Source organism: Theobroma umbraticum, unplaced genomic scaffold (genome assembly GCF_002168275.2).
Source record: "Theobroma umbraticum cultivar Fairchild unplaced genomic scaffold, ASM216827v3 scaffold_4.1, whole genome shotgun sequence".
Lineage (NCBI taxonomy): Eukaryota > Viridiplantae > Streptophyta > Magnoliopsida > Malvales > Malvaceae > Theobroma > Theobroma umbraticum.
The window spans coordinates 10,324,939-10,338,890 of NW_018397258.1; the positions used below are offsets into that span (position 1 = coordinate 10,324,939).

The 13,952-nt window shown below is 35.1% G+C and overlaps 2 protein-coding genes across 2 annotated transcripts; both read left to right on the top strand.

Moving 5' to 3' along the window:
- Positions 1 to 1,461, top strand: LOC110413409 (uncharacterized). Its single transcript, XM_021424182.2, is given in 3 exon segments — positions 1 to 550; positions 553 to 833; positions 835 to 1,461. Coding segments are annotated over 3 exon segments (1,206 nt in total). The 5' UTR covers positions 1 to 252.
- A 180-nt stretch (positions 1,462 to 1,641) lies between these two features.
- LOC149527409 (uncharacterized) lies at positions 1,642 to 2,921 on the top strand. Its single transcript, XM_089783250.1, has one exon. It carries the CDS (start codon positions 1,770 to 1,772, stop codon positions 2,604 to 2,606), a length of 837 nt encoding a protein of 278 aa, XP_089639376.1. The 5' UTR covers positions 1,642 to 1,769; the 3' UTR covers positions 2,607 to 2,921.
- Positions 2,922 to 13,952: the final 11,031 nt, after the last annotated feature.

Genomic DNA, 13,952 nt, shown 5'->3' on the forward strand with positions numbered 1-13,952 from the left:
CCCAAGAAATTTGCATGTTGTTCAAAAAACTCGCATGTTACAAAGTTGCTACCTCACCACCGACCAAAACATGAACTAGTGGGAAGGCAAAAAAGGTTAGAGAAATATGTAAACGAGTACTAAAATGCGGTCGCGTCTCGTGTCGTCTATTCGTATTCCGTTGACCCCTCTCTGCAAAGCAGGTTGATCTGACCTTTAATTAAACAAACTGCTTTCTCCGGGTCTGCTACTGATACAATCACCGTCGTTTCCATGGCCACCCCCGCGGATGCTCAAGACCAACCAGACCCTAACGAAAACCCTAATCCCGCTATACCCCAGCAGCAAGAAGAATCTTCTAAAACCCTAATCTTAGAAACCCTTCAAGCACAAGACCAATGCAATGATCAAGAAGACCCAATCGAAGAAGAAGGTAACCAAGACGATCCAGATTTGCCTGTTCCCTCATCTCCACCAAACACTGACCTCCAAGTCACCACCGCAGCCACTGTCACCGTTGGCCCTCGCCGTGGCGGCGGTACTAAACGCAAGAAGACGGCCACGAAACGGCGCGCTCAGAGAAAAAGTCCCAGAAGAAGCTGGAGATACTGACTGAAACCCTCAAGCCCATTCCTTTTATCCCCAACAAAACCCTAGATTTCTCATCGCACGAAAAGCTCCTGAAGCGACTAGGGTTGTGGGATTTTGTTCATTTGGATTTCGATGGAAGCGTGCGAAGCGATTTGATCGGGCAGTTGATCGCCACTTACAACTCGCAATCGCGTTGTAGCTACGTTAATGGGTGTCGCATTGGGGTTAATCGGGCCGACTTAGCCCGTGCTTTGAAGTTGTCTTGTGAAGAAGGAGAAGGACAAGGATAGCATTGTGGAAGTTAAAGAATCAAAGGAATCGATATGCTTCGTTGAGGAATTTGTGTCAAATTGGGTGCTTTTGCACGAAGATACGTGGATGATGCCAGTGGAGGTGTTGAACTGGACCAAAATGATTAAAGAAGGCCATTTCGAGAAGGTAGATTGGGCTGCTTTGATCTGGTTTATGGTGGAAAAAGAGCTTATGGCTGCCCCTAAACTAGGAAATTGTTACTATGCCTCGCATATGCAGTGTTTGATAAAATTCCAGAGAGAAGAGTTGTTGCAGGAGGAACCAAAAATGGATGTTGATGATGTCAAGGAGGAAGAGGAAGAGCCTAATATTCATGGGGATGTCAAGATCGCTGCTGATGGGATTGATGAATTTAATGGGGGATCACACTTGGAGGAGCATAATATTGAGTTGAGTCTTGGTGGGCAGGATAATTCGATGAATAAAGATGATGTTAAGGATGATGTTGAAAAGGAGGCTGTTGGGGATGAAGATGCTATGAATTGTGAGGAAAGTAAAGGGGAGAACATCAACTTTGGTGGATTTGGATGGAGACAGCTATATGGGTGTGGGTGGGGATCATTTCTTACGAAAGTGTAATCTTGGTGATGTTGCTTTTCGCTCCTGCCTCTCCTTTTATCCTCTTTTCTTTTCGTCTGTTTCGATTTGGAACCTATAGTGCAAAAGCAGAAACAGAGACAAAGAGCAAGACAAGGAGAGAGAATGACACCAAGGAGTGTAGTATGGAGCAGCGCGAGAAGAGGGTTCACGGAAGCATGATCACGCCCAGCTAGAGTAAAGAGGAAGAGGAAGAAGAGGAACAAGAACCACATCATGATGAAGGATTTCCTATTTCACCTAAAGGTGACACTTTGGAGGTTGTAAATTCAACAAATCTTCTTGAAGCAATGGAAACTGCTGATCTTCCTTTTACAACAGGGCTGCACATTCGTGATAATTCATCGGGTGATTTTCTTGTGTCTAGGGGTGATAGTCAGACGGTTCCTGGTGTCTCATCATTTCTGAGTAATGGTAACAAGAGAGAGATTGGTCCCGATAATGATTTTTCTCATCATTCTTTGAATGGGAGTAATAAACGGTTGAGAACTGATGGGCAATGGGTTGATAAGTCATCTGATTTTGATATGTGCATGGAGCAAATGCAGCATTGGATTGGTAAAGCAAGAATGTTGTATGCTGCAAAAGAACAGGCATGTGGAGATTCGAGTATGCATCAACAAATGTTGCTTGATGAGTTGCAACGTAGGGAAAGCATTATTGAACATTTGCATAAGGCCAAGTATGAAGAGCAGCACAAGAGACAGGTGGAGGTTTATAGGCTTGAGCGTGAGCTCTATATGATGGAAAATCTGTTAGATGGATACAGAAAGGCTTTGAAAGAAACAAACCGAGCTTTCACTGAATACAGGGCACGTTGTCCGCTTCCTGATGAACCACTTTACAAGGATGTTAGCGGGTCTGGGGGGCTAGTTCTGAGCACTATGGAACTTGAAAAGCAGCGTCTAAAACAAGAAGAAGAAGAGAGGCTTAACAGACTGTTTATTGAGAAAAAGATTAAGGACTTTGAAGCAGGGTGGATTGGCAAATTTGATGTACATGAGGATACAGTTTCTCTGCTGGGTAAGAGATTGACTAATGCTGAGAAGGATGCGAAACTTCTCAAGGAGCGTTTTGCAAATCGCAAGGTCTCAGATGCTTCAGAATGTGTTCCAAATGAATTGTGAATGTATAGTCCGTAAGTTGTCATTATGCTTTCTATGCAAATGAAAAACTACTCTTATTTGTATGTTAAACAACATGCTTCATGTGCAGCATCTGCTTTGTGCATGATGGAGTCCTTAATTTTAATTGGATATTTGCCTTGAAACCCTGAAATGGTGACTGAGACCTTAGTGGATTTTAGAAAATAATTTTTTTAATAGTCCTAGAAAAAGTAGAAGTTTATTGTGTGGTAATTTGTCCACTTTCCTTGTTAATTTTTTTGATAGATACCTATGCTATGATGAATATGAGGATTATATCCTGCCATACTAGTAAGCTGGTTATATGAGCAAGAGCTGGAAAGTGGATTGGTGTAGAATAAAGTCTGTGTTTCCTTTTCTATACAGTTTTCCTCAAATTTTACTCAACTGCTAGTACCCTACTTTAGATTGGGGATGTATATTCATTATTAGCCAATCATTTATTCATTTTGGAAATCTGTATGGCAGAGTTTATTTGTAAAGTTACCAGCAGATATTTCGTGAGTTTAGCTGCTTGAAGTTGATCCTGGTTCAACTTCCTGATTTCTTTTAGGACTTTCTTGGAATATCCATAGTTTAGAAGATGGTTGCTATGATCGATCTCTTACAGTATAGGTTAGATAAGGACTCTACTGGCTTTTATAACCTGTTAAAACTAGTTGTTGTGCTACAGGAATGGGGATTTGGAATCAATAAGTTGGGTACACATGCTTTGCAGATCTTTATATTAGGCGATAGCTAATTAAATATAGAAAAAAGGCTTAGTTGAGTTCTCTAGTAGCACCACAATTGTTCGGAATCTAAAGTGGGGGCAAAGTTTGAATATAAAGTAGGGATACAGTCAATGGAGGAAGACTTTGAATTTAAAATAGGGACATAGTCCACTGTGATGAGTCAATGGGGATATAGTTCATAATTGTTGGGCTTCTTGATTGAGTTAGGAGTTTTCATACTAGACTCGAAAGATACCTAGCATTTATACACTAGGCCAGTTGTTTTAAATCAAGTATAATATCTAGTTGAAGTAAAATGGTGAAGCCTTTGAAGTTTGCTCTATCAGCTGCAGCCTTATCTGCCAGCATTCCTGGAAGGTAGATGATGGCCTAGTCAAACAGAGACGAGGAAGGGTTTGTTAGCTACCCAACTCAAGCTTGACATGCGACTTGCGATGTTCTAATTGTCAACTCAAATGTCCTCATGAGTTGAGCCCAGCACTAGGGGATGGTGAGTTGATTGGAGTACTCGCAAGTAATTTGATGTGATTGTAGTACTAAATCTATATTACATGAATATAGTGCTCTGTTATAAGTGATAAACGGACATGCAAAGAGCTCTGTTACATGTCACACCTATATTTTACTCGATCTATGGACAACCGACACATTGCAAGAGGAACTTGCAGCAACCCAAGAGAATAGGTCGAAGTAGGAGTTTGAGTTTGAGTTGGCAAAACAAGAGCCCCCAACTAGTAGAAACATTTTACAGTAGAAATAGAAGGGCTAAGTCAATGCGCATGGTCCTAAAGATCACTTGAAAATCTGCGAAAATGGAAGCAGTAGTTGTTTTAATGCGTTAGTTGCTATCTCTCAGTCGCTGGAGGCATTCTCTTACCAAAATATTAGCTCACAAAGGGGAAAATAACCGTCGGAGGAGCATCTACGTCAAGAGGAAGGCGTCACAACAATACATATCTTAACACATCAATTCAACATTTCTCAATGTAAATCAGCTCCAAGCAGCTCAATTATCTAGCCTCTTGTAGTTTCTAACGCTTATTTTCCTAGCTTTTCAGCTACTGTTTTCAAGCTCTTAGTAAGCAATCCCTAAGGTAATGGGTCCTTTATTGTTCACAGACTTACCTTCATATGTTTAATAATATAACCCCATAGCCATCTCTTCTAAGTATCCATCGCTAAGATCACTTTAAACAATTTCAAAGCATAGAATTCCACATATAGGGTGCCCTAACGAGAAATTTTGCACAAAATTTTTTTTATAAATACTTGACTCATAATATTCACATAATCTCATGAAATTAATGTTCTATTCCAAAGCTCAACATTTTTCCATTCCAAGGCTCAACATTCATAATATTTACATATTATCATAAAGTAACTTGCCACACAATGGCTTAACATTCCAGTGCAAACAAATTTATTTATAATCAAAATAAAAGATAGATTCATCAGTGAAACATGACCAGACTCGCTACACATCAAGAGGTTGTTGGACACTTACCGATGAAGGATGAATGGATTACATTTTTGTGACAATGACTGCTAACATAAGCATGTTATCATTAATCTGCAACAAAAATAAATAGAGAAAAGGACAAGTAAAGGGATTAGAGTATTTCATAAATATGTAGTATTAAACACATATGAGTCATAAATCTTTCCCCATTTTTGTAATAATCATGAAACATAATAGATAAGCCTCATTCAGTATTACATGGAAAACAACTTTGTATAAACCTTTGGAAATCATTTAACTTTGAAATTCTCATCAAATTCACTTAAATAACCTTTTCTGCAATGAATCTATTGATACATTCTCGAATGCATCGATACCTTTTAAAAATCTATCAATACTTTAGTGAAATGTATCGATACATTTTATATAAAAAGCTTACTGAAGCATTCTGTTTAGAATGTGTCGATATATACTCCATACATTGAACTCAGAATTCTAGATTTCTTGGTAAAATTCTCCATTACTGCTAATTATAAGTCCTTTGACCACTTGGGACTAATTATAAGGCTAATTTTTGTTTAACCAATCTAACATTCGTCATATAGTAGATTTACACTATAATAAATACTTGATTAACGTAACATGCAAACATTTCTAACAATGTTACAACATTATCAACCATAAATCCTTAATTCATACAATGTGATGGTTTGACCCCTATTAACTTTTGACTGATAGTTTTTAACCTTATTGCACCTTGGAATGGAAATGTATGAACCTCATTGCACCTTGAGCATTAATGATGCATCATAGGAGTGGAGTCATCACTACACCCCGAGAATGGAACTATACTTCACTCAAATCAAGTACTCATACTCATATTACTTTGTATGAGGAAAATACCTCACATGCTAGCATATAATATCAATCGTACATGCTTAATTATCTTAGTAGTATATGAAATCTACATCATACACACTTTCTCATGGCATTCATCATGCATACTTAATCACCTCATATGGTATATGAAAAATGTATCATATATACAATCTTATGGCATACATCATGCATATTTAATCATCTCCTATGGTATATAGAATTTACATCATATACACAATCTTATGGAATGTATCATACCAAAAATGCAGGTTATAACATTTATAAATAAGTATACAATATCTTGTACCCACATTAGTTTGAAGATTGGACTAATCCAATGGACTTCAAACATAAGGTGCTTGTCTCCGTTATTGAAAACTAATACATAGTAGAATATTTTTATACATAATAGATTCATAAATGTTTTGAGAATCATAGTGTCAATCATATCACAATCCCTAATAATTTATTTTTTAGAAAACCATTTTCATTCTTGAACCTCAAATCTTTTGATAAACCATTTTCAAGATATCATTTCAACATACATAAATAATCATTTCCATATAAATCATGCTAGTTTTACATATCAAATTAATTGAAAGTGGTGTATCCACTGATCTAATTGGAGAGTCAATTTCCTAGCTCTAATTACAAATCCGTTTTGGAAAAATCCATGGAGTTTTCAAGCGTTCCTATCATACAAAAATCATCACAATCATTACCTAGAGTAATAATCTCATAATAATCACCCTACATAGTTTCAAAACTATTTAAATTCAACTAAATCTATATTTCTAACTTAAACCTATTGCTACTCAACCAAATAAATGCTTAAAAACCCATAAATCTTTCATCTTTACCTTAGGTGAGCTTAGATGCTTAAGAAAAACACAAAGTCTTGAACTGTAGCAATCTAGAGAAATATGTGGGCATTAAAACACTATTTTAGTTTTGGAAACCCATGACCAAAAGATTTCAAAGCTAAAAATGTCACATTTTTCCATAAAAACCCAAAACTAAGCTTTAAAATAATAAAAATGGAGTTTTTTTTTGGTTAAAAATGGGTTGGGAGAACCTAGGAGTTGAGGGTTTACCTTGCAAATGTGGCTAAGGATTATTAACGCTTGAAAAATGTGAGCTATTTATAGTTTTAAGTGTAAAAATACCTTTTTACCCCTTATATTTTTCTAAAAGTGATGAAATGTATCCATACATTTGGGCCATGTATCTATATATCTAGGTTTTGAAAAAAATTATATTGATACATTATGAACATGTATTGATACTTGATCATATGCATCGATACATTATAAACATGTATCAATACATTTGAAACAGAATGCAGTTTTGAGACAGATTATCTATAAAATCTACTTAGCTTATTTACATTAAATACCATTTAAGTAAATATCCTAATTTTTGCTTCTTTCCTTTTTACTCTGTATTTACTTAAGATATTTACTGTAAGAAAGCAAACAACCTCATTTGGATTCAATAAAAATATAAAAAAAATAAAAATATAAAAGAATCAAAATATAAATTTTGTTTTCAAGAACAAAATTGAAAAAGTTTAACTGAAAATTAAATTTACGGCTCTTATTTATAATAGCAAACATACTCTAAAATTTTTTTTTAAAAAAATCAATTTTGGTCATCTAAATATCAAGGGAATAATTATCATCATTTTTTATTTTCAAAAATTTGTTCTATAAAAGTAACATATTTTGACCCTTTTCAAAATTAGAAAATTTTTTACTTTAAAAGTGACAAACAACCAAAAGTGTTAATGAATTCTTTTGAAGGTTAAAACTAAGTTTGATACTCAAAATATGTAACCTATATATTCACTAAAGGATTTCCTAACTTATCCTTTTACTCAAGGTAGGATTTCACACTCTTTACGCTTATGAAAATTTGTCCTCAAATTTTAATAATGGACTAACTTTCGCCAAATAGGTGTGGGTACTTTGCTCACATGTTATCTTCGGCCTCTCAAGTCAACTCCTCACTCAAGTGATTGTACCATTGCACCTTAACCAATGCTACCTCTTTAGAGTGTAACTTCTTCACTTGCCTATTTTATATGGCTATCAGTACCTCCTTATAACTCAAATCATCTCCCAACTATACGGATTCATATCGAATCACGTACGATGGATTCGAGTGATACTTTTGTAGTACTAAAATATGAACAGGGGATGAACACTAGTAAGATCTGACGGAAGAGCTAGTCGATACACAACTACACTAACTTTCTCTAGAATCTTGAAAGGTTCAATATCCTTTAGGCTGAGCTTGCCTTTCTTTCCAAACCCTTAAGAACGCATGGTTATTGACCTTAAACTCCAACTCTCAATGTCTATGGTTAACATATGAGTTTTAATGACTCTATGCCATCAACATCCTTTCTCTAATCAATTGAATCTTGTTAGTGGTCTCTTGAACTATCTTCAGTTTAAGTAGTTTCCTATAACCTACCTCAAACAAACTTATGGGCAATCTACATCTCTGCCCATATAAAGCCTCATAAGGTGCCATCTGAATGCTAGCCTAAAAACTGTTATTGTAGGCAAGCTCAATCAATGGAAAATGTTGGTTCCAAGAAACTCCAAAGTCTAGGACACAAGTCCTCAACATGTCCTCTAGTGTCTAAATGGTCCTCTATTTGTGGGTGGAAAGTAGTATTAAAATTTAACTTAGTTCCCATAGCCTCATGTACTTTCCCTCAAAACTGACTAGTAAATTACGTGTCTCTGTTTGACAATATAGTGACTGAAACTCCATGCAATTGCACTATCTCATCTATGTACAATTCCCATATTGTGTCGCTCCATAGATGGCTTTCACTAGTAAGAAATGAGTGGACTTAGTCAGTCTATCCACAATCACCCATATCAAATCAAACCCCTTACTCGTATGGGGCAATCCAGTCACAAAGTTCATAAACATATGCTCCCACTTCCACTCAAGAATAGGTAAAGACTATAATAATCTAGTAGGTCTCTAATGCTCTACTTTAACTTGTTGGCACACTAGGCATTTGGCTACAAACTTGACCACATCTTTCTTAAGACCTTCCCATCAAAATGTTTCCCGTAAGTCTTGGCACATTTTGTTAGTGCCTAGATGAACATCATATACTACCACATGGGCCTCCTTTAAAATCTCCCGTCTCAAATCATAAATGTTTGACATATACATATTTAGATCCATATTTGAATATTCATTTCGTGCCTCTAGTGAACAGCTATCTTTTCCTCTTTTAGGGTTCCTTTAGAGCCCTTGCTACAAAATCATCCTTGTCTTGGGATTTCTTTATGTGATCCATCAACATCGACCTTACTCCAAAATAGGCTAATAATGCATTGACGTCATGAACCTTAAATTGAATGCCTGTGTTACTCAACTCATGCATACATTGCACCAATGATCTCTTATTCTCTGCGATGTGAGCTAAATTCCTCATAGATTTCTTTCTTAAAGCATCAGCCACCACATTGGCTTTGTCGAGATAATATAATATGGTGTAGTCATAATCCTTAAGCAACTCCATCCATCAATGTTGCCTAAGGTTAAGATTTTTCTGCTAAAAAATATACTAGAGTCTCTTATGATTTGTATAAACCTCACAAGTCTCCCCATACAAGTAATGCTTCCATATCTTCAATGTAAAGACTATAGTAACAATCTCTAAATCATGTGTGGAGTAATTTTGCTCATGTCTTTTAAGTTGTTTATACGCATGTTAAATCACCTTACTATGAAACCCCACCTTAGTGTAGGATTTGCTACATTAGAATCCTTAGATAAGCAACTTAAATTGTGTTTTGAAAACTTGAAATTTAGTTTTGTGAATGAAAAATTCCATGATGTAATGTTTAGAGATGATTTTTGTGCTTGGAATGTTCAAAAGTAAGTTTTGATCTTAGAAAAATTTTATGTTTTGGTGCATTAAAAGTTTGATGTTAATAGGAGTTCAATTAGACGTATTTATAAGGTTTACTTTTGCTTTTTGAACCCAATCTATCGATAGATGAAGAACATCTATCGATAGATACAACCTAAAAAGGTTTTATCAAAGCTACCATAAAGAACATCTATATATAGATGAGTAAATCTATCGATAGATGGCCATAGCTATCAATATATGGCTCCCATATATCTATAAATTGCAATTAGAAAGCTTCTAAAAAGAATTCTAAAGCTCATCTATCTATAGATAGCCTTGATCTATCAATAGATGTTGTTTCCACAAAAATAAAAAGGGTAAAAGCATATTTTCACTTCTCAAACTATAAATATGACACAATAATCGAAGGTTTCTCAACCCTCAGTCATTTTTTGAAAGGTAAAACCTCTTTAAAACCCTTTCAATTCATTTTTTATGAAAAATCATTGCTTTTGATGATTTTGATCTTAGTTTGAAGTTTAAAGCTAAAAATGACATTTTTATGTTATAAAACCCTTAAAGCTGACACTTTTAACACCATAAATTTATTATTTTTGCCCAAAACTTTTAATTGAGGATTAAAGCTAAGGTTTTTGTGATTTCTTTCAACATCCAAGCTCATTTAAGGTAAGTTTAGAAGATTTATGCATTTCTAACTTAGTTTAGATAAATAAAATCGCTATAGTTAAAAGCAATTAGATTTCAAAAGTTGCTAGATTAATTATTCCAAGATTACTAGTTTAGAATTGAGTGTTATGAATATTGTGTATAAGAACGCTTGTAAACACACCGAATTTCATGAAATTAGAATTGTAATTGAGCCCTTATAAGGTGAATGCATATACTACTTCCAAAACTATTTTTATATGTAAACTTGAAGCATGATTTGAGGATTATTAGTGAACTCAATTTTCTACAAATATTTATGAATTGAAAATTTATTTGTGGATGAGAAAATATTTTAAAATCCATTTTTAACCTACTATGTATATAAATATTATATTATGTATCAGTTTTCAACAAAAGGGATAAGCATATTATGTTTAAGTCCACTCGATTACTTCAATCTTTAGACTAGTGTGGGCATGTTATATGATTTATGATTAATGCATGAATGCATGAGGTGTATGCTAAATATGTTAAGGCATGAAATGTGTGATGCTTGTATGATAATTTTCATCTAAGACATTTTGTTTATGTATATGGTGTGTTTTCCATATACTAGATGAAATGTTTGAGGAAGCATGATGAAAGCTATGAGATTATGTATGTAATGCATGTTTATCATACGATATGATGAAAGAGTAAGCATGAGAAAATGCCATAAGGTGTGTATATGATTTGAAATTTCATATACCTTATGAGATGAGTAAGCATGTATGTGATAGGCATTCCACATACTAAATGCTATGAGTACAAAACTTAATAAGTGTGATTGATTCCACTTACACGGGGTGTAATGACGACTTCACTCCTATGATGCATCATAAACACCCAAAGTGTAATAGTGTTGTACATTATCGGCTAAGATTAAGGGCGGTTGTACCATTAAAATGTGTGAGTTTAATATTAATAGAATGATTATGATTGTTATCTTTATGATATATTGTATGTTAAGTTCAGCTTGAATAATGTTATTGAGTTATACTCTATGGTAGCATGAGAATGTGTTTAGAGAAATGAAATAAGTTGTAGAGATAGTCCCAAGAGTTAAGGGGACTTAAGGAATGGCAAAAATACAAAATTTCACCTAAAAAATATAGTTTTAGAGGTTATCTATCGATACATGTAGAACATCTATCAATAGATAGCATACAGAATGCAACAAGAAGCATTTTGTTTCAAATCTATCGATAGATGAGTTCCAGAATTGAATGTATTGACTTGTTTGAAAGCTTTTCAAAGGTGAAAAGGTTTTCTAGTGGTTATTCACACTTGTTTACATCATTTATGCTATTTCAAACTTGTTTAAGCACATTGTTTCCTAAGATTAAAGTTTAAATTGAGTATAATTGGTATGAGATTATAAATGCATGTTTACAAAGCACTCTTATCCCTTAACTTGTCCCCTTCTTGTATCCATTCATGGAGTCGTTGTGACTCACATGTTATTTTTCTCATTTATTATGTTGCAGAGCAGTGATTGCCCATTGATAGCAACCAGTGTCATGGATACTAGTGTCCAATCTTTTATCTCTAGTAGGTGTCTAGTAGCCATTTAATGGCTAGAGGGTCAGTCACGTTTTGCTGATGAGTCGATCATATGTCTAATATTATGGATTTGATTATGTTTATGGATTACGAACATGTTATGCTAATGTAGCCTATGTTTGGCATTTTACATGGATAACGTTATGTATGATATTATGATGATGGCTCGAGAGCTGATATGAACACCTGAGGGTGTTGTTGATGATAATGATATTGTGCACTGTGACGGTGGCCTTTGTTGATATATATACATAAAATGCTTGAACTTATACAACTAAGATGAACAGCTCCTTAATTATATGATAAATATTATGAATGCATGCATGATGATTTTGTATGTAAATGGATATTATAAGACGTTTTTGCATGTAATGATGAATGTTTAATAATGTTATGGTAAGAGGCTTGCTTGGACCTAGCGGGTTATGCTAGCTTGCGTCCATGCATCGTTGATGATCCCTCTAGGAAATGGGATGTGACACTTGACGTGTTGCATCAACACACACACCAACCTAACTCATGATGCATCACAATACATTGTGTAACCACCTGATCCACATGGTGAACTCAATACTAGAGCTGCCGTAAGATAAGTCTTGAGCTTTTTCAAATTCTCTTCACATGCATCTATCCACACAAACTTCACACCCTTTTATGTCAACTTAGTCATAGGAGCAACAATTCTAGAAAAGATCTATACAAACTTATGGTAATAACTAGCTAATCCCAAGAAACTTTATATCTTAGTCACTAAAGTAAGTCTCAGTCACTTCTCTACAGTCTTGATCTTCTTAAGGTCCACCATCAAAGCCTTTTAAAATACTATATGACCCAAAACACTAACACTATTAAGCCAAAATTCACACTTGGAGAATTTGGCATATAACTTGTACTCTCTTAAAGTCTAGAACGCTATCCTCAAATGGTACTCATGCTCCTCTCTACTCTGCCAGTATATCAATATAGCATCAATAAAAACTACTACAAATTTATCAAAGTATAGTTTTGAACACTTGATTCATCATGTCCACAAAAGCAGCTAGGGCATTCATAAGCTCAAATGATATCACTACGAACTCATAATGTCCATACCTAGTACAAAAGGCAATTTTAGGTACATCTTTTTGCCTAATCATCAACTGATGGTAACCTGACCTCAAGTCAATCTTAGAAAAACATTGGGCTCCTTGGAGTTGATCAAACAACTAATTAGTGCAAGGTAAAGGATCTTTGTTCTTCACTGTTGCCTCATTCAACTGTTTGTAATCTATGCACAGTCTATCCTTTCCTTCATGAATAGCATCAGTGCACCCCATGGTGACACATTAGGGTGAATGAAGTCTTTGTCCAATAAATCGTCAAATTGATCTTTGAGCTCCTTGAGCTTGGCTAGTGCCATCTAGTAAGGTGGTATAGAAATCAAACTCATACCCTGAAAGAAGTTGATGTAAAATTCTATATCTCTATTTGAGGCTAATCTTAGCAACTCTTTAGGAAACATATCATTGAACTCCTACACAATTGGCATGTTGGGCACTTCACCCACTGTTATTTGGGTATCCTTAACTGTGTACTCATGACCAATCAATCTCATAGCCTTCAAGGCTGAAACTATGCTACCCAATATCATGGTGTAGTTCCTTTGAATGTAAAGGGTTCTTCTCCTAGGTAGTTAAAGCATACCACCTTGTAGTGGCAATCAATGCTCGCAGAGTTGGTGACAAACAATCCATACCCAATATCATGTTAAACTCTAGCATGTCTACCAAAACCAAATTTGCCATGGTGTCTTTACTCCTAATCTGAACCACACAAGCTCTAAACTCATAACAAGTCACAATCACCTTGTTTAAGGGTGTGATCACCATTAAATCTTGCTTTCTTTTAAAACACTCTATACCTGATCTAGAGGTAAAAAATGGAAAACAAAAGAATATGTAATTTCGAGATCATACATCACACATGCATCAAAAGAACAAAAGGATCAAATACTTGTAACAATGAAATTTGATGCATATGCATCTTGTGGGGTCAATGCATAAACTCTGACCTATCCTTGACCAGCAGTACCTTGTGCTTGAGATTCAAATCTTGAA

Bases quoted from the DNA above. Each gene is read 5' to 3' on its own strand.
- LOC149527409 (XM_089783250.1), top strand. From the start codon at position 1,770: ATGGAAACTGCTGATCTTCCTTTTACAACAGGGCTGCACATTCGTGAT.